General features: G+C 61.1%; 1 protein-coding gene across 1 annotated transcript in view; it reads right to left on the bottom strand.

The window, feature by feature from the left end:
• JPH3 (junctophilin 3) overlaps positions 1 to 21,479 on the bottom strand; it is a 63,893-nt gene that overhangs the window by 25,563 nt on the left and 16,851 nt on the right. The window contains exon 2 of the mRNA XM_036924199.2: positions 8,939 to 9,716. Within this exon, the coding sequence (XP_036780094.1) occupies positions 8,939 to 9,716 (778 nt within the window). The remainder of the gene's footprint in view (positions 1 to 8,938; positions 9,717 to 21,479) is intronic.

Raw genomic sequence — 21,479 nt, 5'->3', positions numbered from 1 at the left:
ACGTGCCCTGGGACAGCAAGAGACCAAGGCCCACACCTCACCAAGCGGCAGTGCCTCCTGTCGCCACACTCCATCAGCGCCCCTGGGGCCACAGCATCAGAATCCGGTCAGGCCTTGTGTCTAAACACCACTCTCAGGACACCCACAGGCCAGAGGAACACAGGAAGCCCAGGCCAGGACTCACTCAGGCCGTGGGAAACTCCACAGGACAGGTGAGCTGGTTTCCCCAACAAGCAAACTGCAAGAGAAGAAGGCCGGCAGGGAGCCCGAGCTGAGGAGCCCGAGAGTCCCATCCGCCGATGACCACACGCGGGTCTTCCTAGTCCTGACTTAGACAAGAAGCTCCCTCAGCACTGAGGCAACCAGCAGCGGCGGTGGGGGCCTGAGGCGCAGCAGGCAGAGCCGGGAGTCGAAGGCCTACACGTGCCCTCCCCTGGGAGCGGCGAAGGTGACGGGGAGAGTGAGGGACGCCCCCTGCCTCCCAGTGCCCCGGGGACTCCCTGGGAGCTTGGGCGGCACCCAGAGGCCCAGGAAGGCCTCAGGCCCCTCGGCAGCTCCAGCCTCTTCCCTCTCCCTTCCTCCAGAGACTGAGCTCAGCAGGGCCTTGGGGCGGGAGGGCCGTCTCCCTGGTGACCGCTGCAGAGAACTCAGGTCTGCCCCGGGGCTGGCCTGCCGCTGCCCCAGGACAAGCCTAGAGCTGACGTCTCAGCAGCCAGCAGCCAGCGCCAGCTTTCCGCCTGGAATGTTCCAGCACGGCCGGGCAGGGCCCCAGCCCCAGCCCAGTGGAGTTGGCAGCAGATGACTAACGCCTTCCTGTTTCGAGCCACTACGTTTGGAGTCTTCGTTACACAGCAGCAGATAGCTGCCAGGAACACTGCCTCCCCTACCGCGGTGCAGAGCAGACGGAAGACATGAATGCGTATTAAAAATGCAACCTGCAGGTGGTTCTCCAAAGGAGAGTCACACGTGGCCACCAGGCACATGAAAAGATGTTTTGATGTCATTAGCCACCGGACAATGCAAATCAAAACCAGAGGGAGATGTCCCCTCATACTCACTAGGACGGCCAGAATAAAAAAGATGGACAATAATATGTTCTGGCAAAGACATGGAGAACTGGAACCCAAACCACACTACTAACAGGAATGGAAAATGGGGCGGCCACTGTCCGCGTGGCTGTTCAGAAGGGATGCCCAGACCTGCCGGGTGGCCCCACAGTCCTCCCAGGTGTGTACCCGAGACAACTGAAAACACTCATCCACACAAAAACATACACGTGGGTGCTCACAGCAACATCATTCGTAACAGACAAGAGTGGAAACACTCAAATGTCCATCAAGGGATGACGGATAGACAACGCGTGCCATCCATGCCATGGCGTGTTACTCAGCCACGAAAGGAGTGAGGTGCTGACATGCACTACAGCATGGATGATCCTTGAAAATGTGCTCAGTGAGAGAAGCCAGGCATAAAAGGCCCTATATTGTAAAATTCCACTTATATGAAATGTCCAAAACAGGCAAATGCATGGAGAATGTGGATTAGTGGCTGCCAGGGCTGGGGGAGTGGGGCACGGGGTGACAGTTGATGGGTACAGGTTTCTTTTTGGGAGGATAAAATGTTCTGGTAGTAGAGTGGTAATGGCTGCACAGCTCTACATACACTAGAAACCCCTGCACTGTACCCTTTAAGAGGGTGACCTTATGGTACACACGTCTATCTCAATAAAAAGCCGTTGGCGGCATCCCCGGCATCACAGACACGAGGACATGAGTCTGTGCCACTCCCTTCTGGAGTCTGGACACACTTCCCTTGCCTGGTGCCGCCCTTGAGGGGCCACCCCTCCCCGCTCCGTGTCCTACTGGGGCATCGGTCAGGGTATCCCTCCTCCGACCAGCCCCTCCCCTTAGAGGTGGGCACATGGCCCAGCCTGGCCAATCAGAAAATTCCATCCCTCAAGGGCGGTGAGCGGGCAGGTGCTCAAGGTTTTCTAGATCATGGGACCCAGGGGAAAAGGTCTCTCCTTCCCTCCGGGGTTGAGAACTAAGGGTTCTATGAGGGCAGGTCCATCTTTCCTACCACATGCACAGACCCTGCTGGAGGGTGAAACTGACACACAGAGGAAAGCAAAACCAAGACGGAGAGAAAGAGTGCCGACGGTCTCTGGACGCCTGGATCCAGCTGTGCCTGAAGCCGACCCAGGGAACAACAGTCAACACAGTCCCTTTTGCTTGAGTTAATCTGAGCCGTGATTCTCTTACAGGCAACGAGTCCTGATTTGTACAACCAAGTCACTTTTTACACAGATGTAGTTTTGGAGAAAACCTCAAGTCCAAATTACTTTTCAAAATCCCCTGAAGTATGGCTAGATAGTTCGGGGCTCTGTTAACCAAAACATACAGATCTCTAAACACTAGAAACAGTTGAGCGAGGTGCTTCCACAGCGAGACGCCCCCTTCCCCACCTCGTCCTCTCATCCCCGCCTGCTTCTCCCTCCAGCCTCCAGGCCGGCAGGGTTGAATCCATAATTTTAATGCTGAAATGGTGCCTTTCCTGGGCACTAGGCAGGCTGGGAGAGGGGGCCCTGTGGTGGACGGCCCGTTGCCTGGCACAGCCCAGCAGTGGGACTTCTGGGAGGCAAAGGGAGTCCCAGGGCAGAGTCTGGGCGCGGCAGCAGAGCTCGGGGGGTGGACAACGGGCAAAGCCTGGAGCTCCCGCTGGAGGAGGAGCTGGGGCCTTCTAAGAAGAGTGCTCTCTGGAGGCACCGGCGGGTTCCTTCAGTGACCAAGACGAACCCCTTCCGTCTCTCCAAACCCTCTGCAGAGCCCACCACACACACCTGGGGCAGGTGGGTGTTCGCGGAAAGCCACCACGGCCAGCAAGAATCCCGGGAGGCTGAAGGCGTGCCCCACGAGCCCCAGAGCACGACCCACGGGCACCGAGGACCCGGGAACTAAAGACACTCAACGGGGTGGGGCTTAAGCCGACCGAGGGAACAGAAAGTTGTGGCCCAAGCTGCCTGGAGGACAGGCGTAGTTTCAGAGGCAGGAGCTGTGGTTCAGGGCGGCACTGAGGCGCACAGCCAGTCAGATTGTAGTGGTTGGAAGGTGGCCCCCAAATTCACATCCACCCGGAACCTGGGAGTGGCCCTGCCTGGAGCAGGGTCTTTGCAGCCATCGTTCAGGTGAGGTCGTACTGGATCAGGGTGGGCCCTGCAAGGAGTGCAGACAGAGGCAGAAATGGAGGGAGGCGGCCACAAGCCAAGGGACCCCAAGCCCCCGGGAGCCACAGGAGGCAGGAGGACCCTCCCCCAGAGCCCCCAGAGGCGGCGTGGCCCTGCCCACCTGGATTTTTGACTTCTGGCTTCAGAACTGGGAGAGGATACATTTCTGTTGGTTTAGGCCTCCCATTTTGTGGCACTTAGTTACCGCAGCCCCAGGACACTCACACAGTCAGCCCCGCCCCCAAACGGAGGGTCAAATACTCATTTATTGTTGCTCAAGGATCCCCATCTACGGGGATCTTGTCCCAGGGACGCAGGCTCCCCAGGGCAAGTCGCCATAGCGTCGGCAGGCGCGCCGGAGCCCTGAGCAGAGACGGTCGGAGTCTCCAGGGTCCAGGGCCTCTGTGCTGACTGGCACGTCCGCACGCCTGCCCCATTTCCCCAAGCAGACAAAGCACCGCAGAGTCATGAGGCAGAGGGCAGGGCAGGCAGGGGAGCCATCGGGAGCACGCATGCACCCCCCCAGTGCCGGCCAGCCTCCAGGCCCCACCGAAATGAACTCACACCAAACTACGCTCCCCAGATCTAACTGGTGTCCTGGGCACTGAGCGTGTGGCTTCACTCAGGTGGGCACGCTGAGGCTGATGGCGGCCAGGGAGCCACAGGCAGGGTCCCTCTGGGCTCTCTCCCCACCTGCTCTGACATGTCACAGGAACACGTGCCAGGCGTGCCAGGCATCCCGGGGTTCCCCAGACACGTGCCCTCACCATGAGCCCCCAGACCCACCATCCTCACTGTTTTCCAGAGTTGAACACGAAGGCCCAGGGAGTGTGCGCACCGTGCCTGAGGCCACTCCCCCATTCCCCGGAGCGGAGAAGCAACAGGCTGTGGCCCCAGCTGGAGGGCTCGGGGTCGGGTCTAGAGAAGCCCCCCAGCCACCAAGTCCGGGCGGGGATCGCAGAGACCACTCTCAGGCCCCTTCTCCAGGGCCTCGTGAAAGGCGGCAGCTGCTCTTGGGAGGCGAGCTCAGCGGAGGACAGGCTCCCAGCCCCGGCCCCGGCCAGCACGTGGCTGGCTTCCCCTTTTCCATGTCACCTTCCTGTGTGCCAGGTGGGCAAGCTGCCTGCGGGTGAGTCAGAGGCTCCGTGCATTCTGTCTGACAAGTGGCAGAGAGCAAAGCAGGCGCCGGTCCTAACCACATCTGACAGCCTGCGTCCCTGACCACATGAGAGGGAGCGGGTGGTGGGGGCGTGGGCAGGAGCTGGCCCCCACGTCCCTGACACCTGCCAGCCCCCTGAGACATTAGACACAGGCACAAGGTCAAGAGTCCCTGGATCTCCAGGACAGAAGCCAAGGTTCGTGGGCACACACAGCCCTGTGCAGCACAGCCTTGCCCGGGAGAGCCCTCGGCCGGCGCTGAACCTGTCGTCTCCCAGGATCTGGCACCCCATGCCCAGTCTCTCCTCCGTGTTTGTTTTTTATAGTGTTGGGAGGCCAGAGCTGGAACAGACGGCTTCCCCCCACCAGAAGGCCTCTCCTGGTATGTGGCCGGCCTCCCCCGGAGGCAGGAAGCCACACGTACCCTGCACACAGAGCCCAGCCCCGCAGAGCAGGCCGCCTGGTGGGGGCGGAGCGGGAACGGCCCCCCGGGACCCAGCTGGGGAACACTGAGCCAGACACCCCACTGCCAGCGGGAATGGGGGGCACACGGGTCCTGTGGAGCCGCAGCAGGTCTGGTCCCCACATGCTCAGTGGCTTAAACAACACGCATTCATCATCTTTAGTCCTAGAGGTCATATTTCTAGAATCGGTCTGCAGGGGCTGAACTCCAGGGGTCGACAGGGCAGACTGCTTCTTGCCTTTTCCAGCTCCTCAAGGCCCCACAGGCCTTGGCTCGAGGCCCCCCCACCCTCCCCCCTTCTCAGACTCTGACCCCTGTCTTCCTCTGATAAGGACCTTTGCGGTTACCCGGCCCCCTGGGTACTCCTGCATGACCCCTCATCGCATGGTCCTGAACTCAGTCCCTTTTGCCATGGAAGGTCGCATAGCTACAGGTCCCGCGGACTAGGAGGCGGTGTCTTTGGGGACCACTAGCAGCCTACCGCAGGGGGATCCCCCTCTGTGACCCGGCAGGCAGCCGAGGCCACCCCACCCCTCCTGTGGCCCATGGCCCACCCTCCCTGTGGCACCATCTACCTCAAACCTTAACCACACATGTCAGCCAGCATCACTCGCTCTGGGAGATTATGGTGCAGAAATACACATGCCAGCAGCAAAGGGGGTGGACAAGGACAATCTGTGCAGCCTTGTTTGTGACCAAAAGATGGGATGCATTGAAAACATTCATTAACAGAGTAAGGGCTGGACCAGCATGGTGCGTCCATACCACGGAATACCATGCAGCCATTAGAGGGACACGGGTCTGGGCACACTGACGGGCAAGATGTCCTTGACGTAGATAAAGGGAAGCGAAGAACTGCAAAGACAAGGGCCGTAACAGAAAGCCACGCAGGAGTGACAGACGCATCTGCATATACGCTGAAAAGGAGCCTAAAACAAATCTAACTCCCTCCAAAGAGATGCAGAGGTCCTGACGGGACGTGGGTACTTTACACCAGTCTAAACATTTGATATTTTTACCAGGATATGCCATTTTCATAATGAATAATATTTTTTGATAAACCCAAACCTTCCCCATCCTGTATGCTCAGATCCTCAGGGTGTAAGATGGAAAGACGCCCAGTCAGAGACCCTTCCCGGGGACCTGGCAGATGGCCCACTCTCTGCCTGGACCCCATGCCCCCAGGGGCCCTGGAGCGGCCTGGTGGGGGCCCCTGACTCACAGGAGCAGCAGAATGAAGGCAAACGGGACCCTGAGCCAGCTGTGCGGGCACCGGCCCAGGGTCGGGCATTCAGCAGGTGCTCAAATGTGCCAGGGGTTTGGAAGCCCCTCCTGGAGGAGGCCACACCTGAGGCTCTAGACCCCGAGTCCCTCCAGTCCCAGGAGCACCGCTGTGCTTAGCATTTCAAGACCAGCCAGCACCCCCACATTCATGGTCAGGGGTCCCAGGATCCGGTCCTGCCTGAGCCGCTGGCTAGCTCTGGCCGGGCGCTGCCCCCACGGCCACACGGCACACAGGCTCACTCTCCCGCCAGAGAAAGGGATGAGCCCCCCATTCTGAGTGCTCAGATCGATCGGCCATGTCTGCCAGGCCGTGGGCCGGAGGAACGGCCGACCTGCCAGGAAGATGCCTGGACAGGCTTCCTCCCCGGCTCCACCTGCCCGCGATCCTGCTCACTCACAAAGCAGCGCCACGCATGGGCGGCGGGCGGCGGGTGGCACGGGGTCTGCTGCCACAGCCCTGGGGCCTCTCCTCCCTGGGGGCCTCCCCTCCCCCGGGGTCCCCCAAGAGGTAGAAGAGCCAGCCTTCCAGGAGCCCCCAGGCAATGCAGGCTCCAGGCCCACCCGGATCTGCCGAGCAGCAGCTCTGGGGCAGGGCCCAGCCTTGGGCACCTCACAGGCCTCCAGGGCTGCCGATGACACTGGGATCACTGGGAGAACTCCGAAGGGCTGCGAAGCCCAGGAACGTGGGTGGGAAGCTTCCATGTCTTAGAGCGGCCAGGGGACTGATTCCTGCGGGGCTGAGAACCGGGGCAGGCCTTCCCCCGACCCCCCGTGTGAGCCCTCCCAGCTGCGCGGCCCGTAGCTCTGGGCCTGGGTCTGCCCTGTGAAGCAGAGATACGGGACACAAACTGTGCGACCCCCACCCTGTGTTCCAGGAAAGCCTGAGTCCCCTGCCCTCCCGGCAGCGGTGCCCCAGAGCCGCCCTCTGAAGGTCCTGGGCGCTCTGACGAGGACCCGCCACACCCTCTCTCATCGACTCAGCTCAGCAGCCCGCAGCCAGCCCGGACCCCAGGACACGGTGGAGCCTCTGCCCGCAGCCCCGCAGCTCCCCCACCGCCGGGTCCCCTGCTGGCTGTGACCGACCGACCGCGGCCCACCCGGGGCCGGCCACTCTGCACCCCACGTGGCTGCTGTGGCAGCTTTCATGCTCCAGCGGAGGGTGGGACTCAGGGTTTCTGGGGCGCCCGCCCAGACATTCATCTGTGGGCTGGGCCCTTGAGGACAACAGCCTCTGTTCCTTCTTTTTAAAATCTAGCGCACTGGGAAAAATGCAGGAGGGCAGTTCTGCAAGGCCTGGAACAGAGGCCCATCCTGTCCCCACCCGGTGACTGAGGACACTGCCCACCCCCGCCCCCTCCACAGGGCGACACACCCACTGCCCCACAGGGGCACAGGGCGGTGGGGGGTGGGGGCACTGGCCGAGGGAAGGGCCGGGGCTGGCACAGCGCGCACCTGGACGCCCAGGTCAAGACCCCCAGACATAACACGGAAGGTGAAAAATGAACAACGGGAAGGCGGGAAACACGACGACTCACCAAGGAGTCTGGTGACGGATGGGAACCGAGCGAAGCCGCTTTTATGCTGCACCTCCCAGCTTCCCGTGCGGAGCAAGCGGTACATTTGTAATGGGAAAAATAGCTATTGAACCTACTCTGACCCCAAACAACCAGGGGAGGGTCCTAAACGCCGCTGCTGTCTATCCCCCTGCGAGGACACGCCTGGGGGAGCCGGAGAGGGGCCGAGGGAGCACCTTCGGACTCGAGCGGTGATTGCATTTCCCTCTGAAACCTTGGACGTTGTGAGCCACGGACATCCCGCCAGCAAACCCCAGCTGCTGTTTCTCTTCCTGCACTGTGGGTCAAAGGTCACTGAGAACCTGACTCAGATGGGCCAAGGGCCGGAAGGCCTGAGCAGTAGGAACCGGGAGCGTCCCTGGATCCACTCCAGGCCTGCCGCCGGCTGGGGACGCAGAACCACCCGGAAAGACGTGTCTGCCCAGCAGGCTGAGGCTTCTAAGCAGTCCCCAGATCCCAGACTCCCAGGACAGGCCGCCAGGGCCCTACGCTGGCCCAGGAGAGCAGGCAGACGGCAGCAAGTTCCTGGTCAGCTCAGCCAGGAGCGTGGCCACCTCGGGGGGCCTGGCTTTCAAAGGGCCACCGCCTTCTACAGGAAGCAGGCGGTGCCTGCGGTCCACAGCCTAGCGGGGACCAGCCCTGGGCTCACACGCTGACCTCCAAGCTCCTCCCGCCCCTGCACCAACTCCAGAGACACCGCGGAATTCAGCAGCCGCTGGCTCCGGCCCCTGCGCTTCCTGGCTGGCCGCTCTGATGGACCCGATCAGTATGGCCCGCACGCGGTCAGAAGAGCCGTTGGCCCACAGCACCGAGTGGCAAGGGAGCCCCTTGCCAGCTCCCACCGCTGGTCTGTGCCGTCTCCTGGGGCCCACGGATGACCTGCACCCCAGGCTGGGGCAGCCGCGGCTCCCCCACTCCCCCACACCCCCGCAGCCCACCTGGGAGGCAGCCAGCACACCCCAGCTCTCGACCGTGGCCATCCCACCATGTTACCAGCAGGGCAGCCCTTCTGTACCTCCGATTTTTCACGTTAAACCCCAGCATAGAAACCAGGCGAGAGATGCTGCTGTCTGGGGAAGGCCGCACGGCTGGAACCGCCGCCCACCAACCACCTCCAAGAACGCCCGAGGCAGCCCGGGTTCCACGGGGCAGCCTCTGCGGAACCCCGGCACAGGCCCGCGCAGGGACGGCCTGACTGCCCAGCGCCCCGCCGCGCCGCGCCCCTCGCCCCCCTACCTGGAGGCTGCGATCTCCGCCTTCTGCCTGGCGATGGTGGCGGCCCGCTCGGCCGCCTCCACGGCCCGGTCCACCTTCTCGCGGACCTTGCTGGCGCGCAGCGGGATGAGGTTCTTGCGCTTGCCGCTCACGAGGACGTTCTGCTTGTACTTGCCCTCCTCCTTGGTGCCGTCGGGGAAGGTCATGCAGCCGTAGCCGTGCCGCCGGTTGCCGGCCCACTCGCCCTCGTACCTGAGGCCGTCCGAGCGCTGGCTCACGCCCAGCCCCGAGCGCTTGTCGCTCCTCCACTCGCCCACGTAGGTCTCCGTGGTGGTGGCGTCGACGTCGTCCTCGACGGCCGGCAGCTCGGCCTCGCCCTCGCCCAGGCTGACGGTGGAGTGCGCGTCGCTGGCGGCGGAGCTGAGCGTGCTCATGCCGGCCTCGCTGCGGAAGGAGCTCTGCTTGCTGCGCTGGCTGGCCAGGCTGCTCTTGGACTCGGACTTGCGCAACTTCAGCCCGCTCAGCAGCGAGCGCCGGAACAGCCCTTTCTTCTTGCTCTTGAGGGTCTCGGAGTCGCTGTGCGCCACGAGGACGAAGCCGCCCCGGGACACGGCCGGGCTGCCGGCCACCGCCGGGGACGCATCGGGGTGCAGCGCCGCGCCGTTCGTGTGCTCGCTGCGCAGAGAGTTGATGGACGTCCTCAGGGGCGAGCGGATGACCGCCGCCATGCCATAGGGGACACTCTGCCGCACACCGTAGCCTTGGCGCATGCCGCCCACCCATTGGCCCTGGTAGGTCCCTGCGGAGACAAAGGGAGAGGGGTGAGCTCCTGGGAGGGTGACCAGAGGGGCACGTGCTGTGGCCGACAGGCCCCCGCGGCCCTGCCCCGGCCGGTCCAGCAAGGCCTACGCTGGAGCACGCGGACCGCGGCGTGTTTCTGCGGTTTGTATCAGCGACGGTCGCTTGGACACTTCCACCCGCTTCCCACGCCGCGTTTCCTTCTCTCTCAGAACCCCGGGCGGGGGGGAGCACGAGAGGCTGATGCAGGGCCAGGAGGGCAGAGTCCAGTGGACGGGAGAGCCTCCCCTGACCGCGGGCAGGAGGCCCGACCCACAGACGACCGGGGAGGGACGCTGGCGGAGGAGGCAGCACAGATGTGCGGTGGCTACGGGGACAGAGAGCTGGGCCACGGCCGGGCACGGAAGAGGCCGCCCTGGGACCTGGGAAGCTCCCCGTTGCTGGCGGCATCCAAGAAGAGTTCGGAAGAGCACTCGGGGGGACCCCTTAAGAGGCACTGAAATGGGCAGACCCGTCACCTCCAAAAGAATGAAAAGCAGGGACTCGGAGAGACTCGCACGCCCTGCTCACGGCAGCACTATTCACAGCGGCCAACAGCTGGAAGTGACCCCTGTGTCCGTCGGCAGATAAGCGAGTAAACGGAACGGGATCCCGCCACGCGACGGAGCGTCACTCAGCCTTACAGAGGAAGAGGGTCCTGATGCTGCCGATGGACGGGCCTCGAGGACGCAGAAGGGCAAGGGCTTGGGGTCCCCCTCCGTGAGGGGCTGGAGCGGCCAGATTCCCCCGGTGCGTGCAGGGGCTGCGGGAGGGGGAGTGGGGAGTCACTCAATGACAGCTTCTGCTGGGGATGGTAGAAGAGTCTCGGAAATAGAGGCGATGGTCACACCACGTTGTGAATATAGTTCACGCTGCAGACACCACACGTCAAAGTCGTTAAAATGGCGACTTCTCTGTTACCTATACCGCAGTAAAATATAAAGGAGAAAAGTCGGCAGAACTGGGCTCCTATTGCCTTTCTCCTTCTTGGCTGTGTGACTTTAGGTAAGTTCTGGAACTCTCTGACCCTCAGTTTCCTCATCCATAGAAGGAGCCTGAAATTCCTCCTGCCATAGGTCGGAATTAAGTGGCCCTCAGCCCGGCGCCCGGCACGCAGTAAACCTCAACCTGTGTCTTTGGTGTCAGAGCCGCCACCGGCCTCGGCCAGGCACCATCGAGGGGCTCCCACCCGGGAAGGGCTTCTCTGGGGAGAACGGAGCATCTGTCCCCCCAACCCACCCACCAGAGGCTGCAGACCAGCGGATCGGAGGCTGAAACTCGCCACCAGACAGGCTGTATTTGTCCCACACAGCGTTTGCATAAGAAATCGGAACTAACTGCCGACATTCCGACACCGAGATTTCACAGAAGTTCGGCTCTCTTGTCTCTCCTAAAGCACTACCGGATCTGGCAAATGGAGAGCTCCATTTCCAGAAGGCAAAACGGACCGGAGTCCTGCAGCACCGCCTCCTCTAGGCGAGGCACGCCCCTCGGTTGGCCTCCTTCCCCACCACTCCCTGCCCTCTCCCACCCAGGCCGGCTCCTTCGTCGACACGCCCTGCGCTGGGGGTAAAGTCCAAAGTAGGCGTGGCGTCCGAAGCTCTGCACTGTGGCCCCAAATGATCTGTCACCGCCGCTCGGCACTGCCGTCACCCACAGCTCCCGAGTCAGAATGGATCCTGCCCCCCCGTGGGCTCTTCTGTCCCGGAGACCTCGTCCACGCATCCCAGCCGGCACCCCTCCTCAGTAACACCGCGGGGCCCCGGCACCCGGTGGGCGTCCCATGCTCTGTGGGCGGCCTCAGGAGACCACCCTGACTCTCCCATGTCTGCGGAGCCACAGGACAAACTCCCCAGGGGGAGTGGGCTTGTGCCCTGAACGCCACATTCTCTGCAAGACACGCTCCCGTCCTGGCAGAGAAGAGATGGGCAAGAGGCTGGGATTTGGGGGGCTCAGGACAAACACCCCAAGAGCCTTTGCACAGACAGCAGCCTGTCCACTTCACGCACGACCCACACGAAGGTGCTCGCCAGAAGCAGAGCCTGAGGCTGATGCCCTTGGGGGCGGGGGAGGGAGGGTGCGTCAGAACCGAGGCGCCCACAGTCTCGGCTGGGCAGCTGCGCCGGCCTGACCCTGCGGTGGACACCACCGAATCCACCCCACCCCGCGGTGGGGCGTCGGGCGTCTCCGCCCCCATGCTGCTCCGTCCTTCTGTCCCCCAAGGCCGCGGTGGGGGTGGCAGCTCTGGGTCCCCACCATCTACACTGGAAGGTCTGACCCCGGGAGGGCTGGGCAGCGAGGGGCCCCCCTCCCCCTCTCCCACCGAGAGACTTCCTGCCCCAGGATGTAGCTGCCTGAGCCAGGCGGGGTGTGGGTCTTAGCCTTGTGCCCACAGCACCCCTCCCGGAGTCAACCAACCTGGCTGTGACGGGCACAGCTACGGAGGGCGGGGCCCTTGACTGCTCCCAGCATCCCAGGATGGCCCACACGGGGTGAACACCAGCAGGGGCTTGTGGATAGGAGCCTGGGACCAGGCTGGGAGGTCAAGGGGGCTCCTCCCCTCTGGGGTGTGGGATGGCCTGGGGGAAGTGGGCCCTTTAAGGTGGCCACACCTGCTGCCGGGACAGCAGCCTTGCAGTGAGTGGTGCCCAGCCTCAGGCAGGTGGAGCCTGGAGTGTGTGCACTGACAGCCAGGTGGCCTTGAGTCCAGGCCCCAGCCTTGCCATCGAACCACGACACAGGGGCCTCACTTCACGTCTCAGACCTCCGTTTATTCACCTGTGAACTGGGTGTGATGAGTGAACTGCCAGCTAGCTTCCAATACGGTAACGGGCACACAGCCCAGCGCCCGCCTGCCGGCAGCGCAGCTCACAGCCCTCCTCGCCCAGACTCTGCGGTCTTGTTTCCATAATCAGCAGGTCTGAGCAGATGTCTGGCAAGAAAAAGCAGCCTTCCTAAACCTCACCTGTAAAACGCCAGCCAGAGTGGTCAGACTAGCAAGTCGAGCAACCAGACCACCAGCAGCATCAGTGACCCCTGCCCAGAATAGTAACCCCGAATTTCTGCCCCTGCTGGCTGGGGTCACCCCAGGCATCTCCATTCCTAGCGAGCTCCCAGGTGAGGCTGACTTAACGCCCAGGGGACCCCACTCCAGCCCAGAGCTGGCCTGGGGCCTGGTATGCTGTGGCGCGAGCACTGTCTGCCCAGGAAACCACCCCACCCGAATCCGAGAGCCAGGCTCCTGGCCATGCCACACGGCCCATGAAGATACAGGCTCAGCCCCGGGCCCTGGCATTCTGAGCTGTGTAGACGAGCAGAGTTACAGGTACAGTGTGCAAGGGCCCCGTACAGCCTGCACACTTTTACTTTCCCTCCGAAGCCCCTGCCCATCGGCTGAAGTCCCAAAGCCCGTGTTGCAGAGCCCACAGAACCTGCCTGGTGGGAAACGTGGCCCCTGCCTCACACCAGCCTCCAGGGCCAGGACTGCACTGGCCGAGATGCCTGACCAGGGCACAGGCCCCCAGAGGGCTCCTCATAGCACCCCTGGGCGGAGCACAGAGCCCGCTGCAGACATGGCCCCTGGCCCAGGAGAGAGTGCCCTTACCCGTAGCCCTGGACAGTGAGGGGTGGCAGGAAGACCCCAACCAAGGGAGCTGCTGGGCATCCCAGAGTCCAAGGAATTTGGACAGGGAGATGTGCTGAGAGGTCAGGGCTCATTGTGCCCACTTATCAGACCAGGAGACTGAGGCTCAGGGGGAAAGCTGCCCAATGTCATCTCCAGAGCAGGATTTGAACCCAGGCTGACTTGGTAGCAAAGCCCGCCTAGAGGGTCTCAGACCAGGAGGGTCTCGGGCCAGGAGGGTCTCAGGCCTGGGGAGTCTCGGGCCAGGCAGTGGCTGAAACACCCCTTCTCTTGACCCACATGCTGCCCACTTCTCCCAGGCAGCAATGACACAGCCCCAAACCCATCTTCTCCAGCCCAGGAACCTCCTACCTTACCTGGACTGGACCTCGACACGCTCGGCCTGGCGTGCCTCCTGTAGGGTCCCCTCCCTCTGGAGCCCCTGCCCCCTCCCGTCCAGGTGGCTGGACCTGGTGAGGTCCTGGGATGTGGCCACCCGCATTCTCCCGCTGGGACCCTAACAGGGACGCGGTTGGATGCCTGGCATGGGGGTGAAAGCCCACGTGACTACCCCCCCCCAGAGATGCTGGGAAAGAAACGGGCCTCAGAGAGAAGCAGCCAGGCTCTTGCCCCTCAGAGCAAGAGGGAGGCAGCTGCCCCTCCTGGTCCCAGCTCCCCGAGACCCTCCACGCCTTCCAGGGAGCCTCTGTCACTGGAGCCACTCTGAGCGAGTTTGTCCCCTGGACCCAAACGCTAGCTGCCTGACACCCCAGCACAGACCCCTGTCCTAGGGGTCTGCGCCTCTGTGCGCCTCTGGGATCCTTTGCAGCCACAGGCGAGTGTCAGACTTGGCTGCAAGACCCGTGTTGTACGGGCATCACCCGTGAGGGTGGCAGATGGTTTACAAAGCTCCAGCCTCTCTTTTCCTGGGTGGACAGAACACCCTGCCCCCCACCTTCCTACCTTGTCTACAGCCGGCCTTAGCACCCGGAGCAGGGCACACACAGGCCCGTCCATTCCTAGGTGACCCAGTGTCAGCCCAGGTCCTGGGCGGCGGGCAGAGGGGCAGGTGCACCAAGGAAGTGGCCTCCTCAGAGGTTCCGGAAACAAGTGGCAGAATACACTTTGTCCAGAGTTAAAATGACCACACAGCCATCCCACAGCACAAAGGCGAACCTCAGAGTCTCCCAGCCGGGCAGGACGCTGCGGTGGCCAGCGAGGAAGCCAGCGCCACCAGATGTCCCTTAAGATGGGAGTCACCTGTGGCGTTTGAGTTTAAAAAATAAAAAAAGGAGAGAGAGCACACTCCCAGGTCCCAGTTCTGACCTGCTGCATAGGATGGCCAGGGGATGCCAGGGGAGGTGCCCCTGTGGTTCTCTGGACAGGGCACCCTGGTGTCAGGGGTGTGGAAAGGGTCCAGCAGGCAGAGAGTCCATATGTTGAGTCCTAACTCCCAGTACCTATAACCATGTGTGCAGATAGGGTCTTTAAAGATGATTAAGGCTATACACACACGAGAAGGTGTTCAACATCGCCGATCACAGGGGTGCGCCCATCAAAGCCAGCGAGGAACACCCCACAGGCCTCAGGACGGCTACTCTAAACAGAAGCAAGCGTCGGGCAGGACGTGGAGACCCCGCAGTCAGGCACTGTTGGTGGGAATGTGACACAGTGGAAACTGGCAGAAATCACATGCAGAATTTCCATTTGACTCAGCCATTCCGTGTCTGGGCACGTACCCCTGAGAACTTCAAGGGGGCTTCAAGGAGATCCCTGCACACCCATGTTCACAGCTGCATTATTTGCAATAGCCAAGAAGTGGAGGTGACCCAAGTATCCAGCGATGGGTGAATAAAGAAAATGTGGTCCATCAGTGACGGAAATTATTCAGCCTTAAAAAGGAGGGGAAGCCTGACACGCTGCAGCATGGATGGGCCTTGAGGACGCTGTGGAAAATCAGCCAGACACGAGAAGACAATCACCGCACGATTCCACTTACGAGATGCTTCGAGTCAAAAGCAGGGACAAAGTAGAATGGTGGGTGCCAGGGGCTGGGGCAAGGAGGAAATGGGGCAGTTATTTAATGGGTGCAGAGGTTCAGTTTCACAAGATGAAAAGCTTTCTGGAGATGGACAGGGCTGATGGCTGCACATTATGTATTTAAATTGTATGTGTATTTTACTACAGTGGAAAAAAATGAGACTGCAATCCAATATGACTCATATTCCTGTACGAGGAGGCGGCACCAGGGATGTGTGCAGACGGACCGCCGTGAGAGCAGGCAGGGAGAGGGCAGCGCCTGCAGGCCACGGAGGGCTGCCTCGGGTCTGGGACTCCCAGCCCCCAGACGGGGAGAGGGTGGCATTCTGATGGGTAAGCACGGCAGCCCTAGCAAATTACTACAGGATGCTCACTAGCCAGGTGATGTGTAAATACGAGAAGGGATAAGAGCCACATTGCTGGGAACATGTAAACTGTGAATTAAAAGGAAGCGTCCCCTCCACTCCTGCAGGACACAGGGAGAAAAGTTTCTGGAGAAACATCAGAAGATTGTGCTCCAGGGGACACCACGCAGACAGGAGGGCAGGGGAGGGGCAGACAGCAAACCTGTCTGCAGAGAACCTGCTGTGCCCCTGGCCAATCCAGGGGCTGGCAGCCGGGAACATCACACCGGGCAGGAGGGCACAAGTCCCCTGAGAGTCTGACTAGGGCGGCAGAGAAGGCCGCCTCGCAGACGTCCAGTCAGCTTTCCGGTGCCTCACTGTAATGAATGAACAGCCGGGGTCACCCCACACTCGAAGAGTTTCCAACGCGGAAGCGAGAGGCAAGAACATACACCTGAATGGGGGCGGGGGGAATTCGGGGGGTCATGGAGGATGCAGGGTGTGGGGGACAGTGTCAGGGAAGCCAGAAGTTAAGTGCTTAGAGAGTTAAGATACTGCATCCACAAAGTGAGAATAAAACGCAACAAAAAAGGGAAAAAAAAAATCAGAGAAAAGGAGCTCCTGGAAATTAAGAGTATGACAGCTAAAATAGTTTTGGTAAATGAGTTGGAGGATAAATTCAAGAAAATCTTTCAGAAGGTAAAACAAAAAGAATTGGTGGGCAAAGCAGTAAGAAATAAAAGAAAATTAGAGTCTTTCATGAGTCATTCAGAAGGCCCCAAATCTATATATTGGGGGGGGGGTCTCAGAAAGCAGTGAGGGAAAATTACCTGAGATGTAAGAGAGGAAAGTGTCCCAGAACTGAAGAATGGGGGTGTCCAGGCCGAAGGGCTCGCAGACACCCCACAGAATGAAGGAAAAAGACTCACACCAAGACACGGCACTGTGAGAGCTCAGAACTGACTGAGCGAAGATGCCAAATGCTTCCAGAGAAGAAGAGAAACAGACGGCACGTGAAGTCTGGGGAATCAGAACGTCGGGGAAACTGCCACCCCCAAAACAATTCTGAACAAACACGAGTTCAATCTAGACTTCTGTATAGCAAGTTAACTCAATTTATCAAGTGATCAAGCCACAAAATCTGTATCTTTCATGCATCCTTTCTCGGGAAGCTACTGCAGGCTGTACCCCACCAAAATGAGGCGTAAACCCCGAAAGAGGACAAAGTGGGGACATCCAGCAGAAGAAGCGACAAGCACTTCCAGGAAATGGGGAGTGACAGTGGCGGATATATATAGGCCTTCTAGAAAACAGTGAAGTAAAACACACAAATGTATAAGATGCAGGTGATAGAATTGTACATGCAGTTGACAGCAAACCTGGTGGGTCTGTTCATGAGGAAAGCTGCACTGAGAGGTATTTTCCTGAGCATTTGGAAGGTGGGGAAAGAATTAACCAGTCATTTAAAGAAAACCCTGCAATTGAAAAAACGAGGCAATCACTACCTCAAGTTGTACCTAAAAAGCACTTACGAGTGTACAGAATCGGGGCTTTGCTCGGCTCAACAGAAAGCAGTATTTAGTCTTTACAGTGAAAACATGGAATATAGGCTTAATAAAAAATTGTGACAATACTCGAATGGTCAAGGAAGGGAAGAGAAGAGGTTGTAAGAGCTGAATCTCCGCAGCCAGAGTGAGGTCGGGAGGAACGGCTGAAGGCAGGCGCGAGCCAAGGACGCGGGAAGTGCGGCAGCCGCAGCTCGGACTCAGGCTCCCGCGCGCTTTACTCCAGGCAGAAAGTATTTTTCGCCCTAATGGGCATCTCAAGCATGAGGCACGTAACACCTCGGAGATTAAACACTTTCAAGGGGTAAAGGGAAGGCAGATGCTTTTGCAAGAAAATTCTCACAACCGTGCTGTTGTTTTTCCTGGCCACGGAAACCGCGGCTCAGAGAGGATTTTCGCCTCACGGGGTGGGAGCTGACCCGGCCAGCCCCGCTCCTCACAGAGGATGCTGGCCCCGGGAACACTTAGGAGTCTGGTGGGGGAAACCAGAAAGAAAGGGGCAGGTCAGTGGTCTCCTGGGGCAGAGGAGGGGAGCTCCCCTGAGGCGTCAGACACGTGCACATGGCAGGCAGCCAGGGCACCAGGGCAGGGAGCCACTGGGGGTCCCAGACGCGTCCTTGTGCACTGACAGCCATTCCCACAAGCAGGGCACCAGCCAGGAAGCCAGCCTGGGGCCAGCAGGGGTCAAGAACAGCAGCAGAGCCCAGCGCAGAGCAGCTGCCACAAGCCCACGCTCACCCACAGGCTGCCCGGATAAGAGGACTGGGCCCGAGGGGCACGCGGAGCTGCCCCTGCGGGAGGGGGAGGCCAGGGCCAGGGCCAGAGCCCGCCGGCCGCCCAGTGTGCGGACTCAGTCTGTCTTCGCGTGCCCGTCTCTCCCCACTTCTGTTCACCACGGGAGGGGTTTTTAAACTTCTCAGGGTGTTTTCTTAGGTTTACAGGGACGCTGAACAGGAAGTAGTGAGGCCTCCCTATGCCCCCCACCACCCCCAGTCTTCACTGCTGTGTGGCAGACTCGTCACAACCACTGAGTCGACACCGATACATCGCCTGAAGCCCCTAGTTTACACGGGGGTTCTCGCTCCGTGTTGGACACTCTGCAGGTCTGGACGCTGTACGATGCCAGGTGTCCACCGCTAGAGTGCCACACCGAGTGCTTCCACTGCCCTAGAATCCTGGGCTCCGCCAGCCGCCCACACCCCGGCCCTGGCAGCCGCCCATGCTGCTGTCTCCTTAGCTTCACCTTTTCCAGAACGCCATGGAACTGCAACCACAGTGTACGACCGTGGTCCTGCAGCCTGGCCCGCCCACCAGGCGCTGGCCTCTTACGCCTGCGTGCCACAGTCCATCCCCTCTCGGAGGGCATCTTTGTCGCCTCCGAGTTTTGGCGATGACAAATAAAGGGAAGGTCTTTTCCCAGTTAATAAAAGGGACCTACACTTGGAAGAAACATTTCATTTAAAAGAACATCTTCCCTAAAATTCGCCTGTGGCTGCTGCCTTCTCAGCTGGGGGACACCTGGAAAGCCTCCTGGGTGGCCTGGTGGTCAGGACCACAGCCACTGCGTCCACAGAACACCACAAGCCGACCCGTGCTGAGTACTCGGTGCGAGGTGCTGCCCCTCCCAGCGTCGCACTGGGTCCCAGGGCGCTCAGGGGAGTTCTCCAAGGCCACACAGCAGGAGGATGTGGAGATCCAAATCCCCCACTGGGCCCCCCCCAGGGCTGGAAGGGGCTTCGGGGACACAGGAGCCGGCCCTCTGACTCCCCATCGCCCCCAAACTAGGGAGGCCCACAGCGGAGTGATGTCGGCCGACTGGTGCACAGCCAGAGCAAGTCCACGAGGTGGCTGCCTGTGGACACCTGTCAGCTGTCCCCCTTCGGGGCGCATGGTGGCCCTGCACTGTTCCCTCTGGGCTGCACTGATTGGGAACACCGGCTCTGCTCACCTCTTCATCCTGACCTCACCGGAGAGGACACAGGCTCCTTTCTACACACCAAAAGGAACCGCGGCGCACCCCTCTGTGTGGGGGGCTTCCACGGGGCCACGCCTTGTGGTTCTTGCAACACCACCACGAGGCGGGCTCGTTCTTGTTCCCATTTTGCAGATGCAAAAACTGAAGTGTGATAAAATTGTCACTTGGCCAAAGTCCTGACGTCGAGGAAGCAGCTGAGCTCGGACCCCGTCCCGTGGGCCTGATTCCCTGGCCCACATTCCGGACGATCCTTCCCCACTGCCCCCCTGAAGGGAAGGGGAGCCGACTCCGGCTGGGCCTCGCTGCCTCCCCACGGCTGGGGGCCCTCACACCTGCGCAGACTCCGGCTGGCACAGAGGACCCTCTCTGGAAGCAGGCAGTGGGGAGCACGGGATCTCACCGAGGAGGCCTATGGCTTCCGACCCCCAGGTCGGGCGCTGGGCTCCCGCCAGCAAGGGCTCCGATGTGCAGGCTGAGAAGACCTGGGCATCGCCTGCCAGCTTCCAGATTTTTAGCCCCACGTCCTATCAGGCCTCAGGGAGCAGGGACTCCTTGTCCCCCATCCCCAGCGGCCCCTGATTCTCCCTCTGGGCATGAACAGGGGAGTCGGGAACTGAATGAAGCACAGAGGGGGTGCCCCAAATCTGCTGTCTGGGGACCACCTTTCCTGGACCCGCACTCCCCTCTCTGGTCCCCCAGCAGACAGTCAATAGCCACCAAAGCTTGTACAAGTGACCTAATTCAGCTGTGCCTCAGTTTCCTCTCCTGGGAAATGTGGGTATTGTCATTGTCCCTCAATAGGCTTGTTGTGAAAATAAATGGATTTGTATTTGCAAAGCATGTCAGGATGGTGTCAGGCATGTAGTGGTCGTTGTGTTACACGCGTCAGGAGGCCTCCACGGTCTGCTCAGTGAACAAGCTGAGTGTGGCACCCGAGGGCTCTTGATAAGTGGGGGGCTGCCACTTCAGGTGACTGGCAGCCTCCGTCCCCCACTTTCCCAGGAAGTCCTGGCCCTCTCCTGCTGGCTCTGCTCATGGCATTGCACACACGCCCCCAAACACACCAGGGCCGCTGCCGAGTGCCCAGCCTTCTCCATCCACCCCCAAGGAGCCATGTTGAGATGGGGGTTCATGATGTGGTTGTGAGTCACTGTCCTAGAAGAGACGCACCTGCCCCTGGGGGCTGCGAACTGCACAAGGCCCAGCGAGACCTCCACAGGCCTGCTTCTGATCACCGGGCCAGACAGCCCCACAGGCAGGGCCAAGGCCTCCGCGCGGGGCCTCCTGCTCCAGAGGGACAGGCAGACGCTGTGGGGGTGTGGCAAGGTGCCCGCTGGACACCGGGCTCAGTCCAGCCCCACTGTCACCATGGGGCCGGCGGAGTTACGTGCCCTCAGTCCACGTCTGAAAAATGGTGACGAGAATGGTTCCTGACCCCCAGGGCTGCAGCCCGGATGGTGACTGAGCACAGGGCCCACGGCAGCTGGCCAAGAGGGCACGCTAGGCCCCTATGGGCTCTCATCCCCACGGAGCCCCCAGGCGCTGTCACAGCCCCACAGAGACCCCCCAGGCGCTGTCACAGCCCCAGGGAGACCCCCAGGTGCTGTCACAGCCCCACAGAACCCCCCCAGGCGCTGTCACAGCCCCACAGAGACCCCCAGGCGCTGTCACAGCCCCACGGAGCCCCCAGGCACAGTCACAGCCCCGCGGAGCCCCCCCCAGGTGCTGTCACAGCCCCACGGACCCCCCCAGGTGCTGTCACAACTCCCCAGAGCCCCCCCCCAGGCGCTGTCACAGCCCCACGGAACACCCCCCAGGTGCTGTCACAGCCCCACAGAGACCCCCAGGCGCTGTCACAGCCCCACAGAGACCCCAAGGTGCTGTCACAGCCCCACAGAACCCCCCCCAGGCACTGTCACAGCCCCCCAGAGCCCCCCAGGTGCTGTCACGGCCCCACAGAACCCCCACCCAGGCACTGTCACAGCCTCACAGAACTCCCCCCCCCAGGCACTGTCACAGCCCCACAGAACCCCCCCCAGGCGCTGTCACAGCCCCACAGAACCCCGCCCAGGCGCTGTCACAGCCCCACAGAGACCCCCAGGCGCTGTCACAGCCCCACAGAACCCCCCAGGTACTGTCACAGCCCCCCAGAGCCCCCAGGCGCTGTCACAGCCCCCCA

Source organism: Manis pentadactyla, chromosome 15 (genome assembly GCF_030020395.1).
Source record: "Manis pentadactyla isolate mManPen7 chromosome 15, mManPen7.hap1, whole genome shotgun sequence".
Taxonomy (NCBI): Eukaryota; Metazoa; Chordata; class Mammalia; order Pholidota; family Manidae; genus Manis; species Manis pentadactyla.
This window is presented reverse-complemented; position numbering and strand designations above follow the sequence as displayed.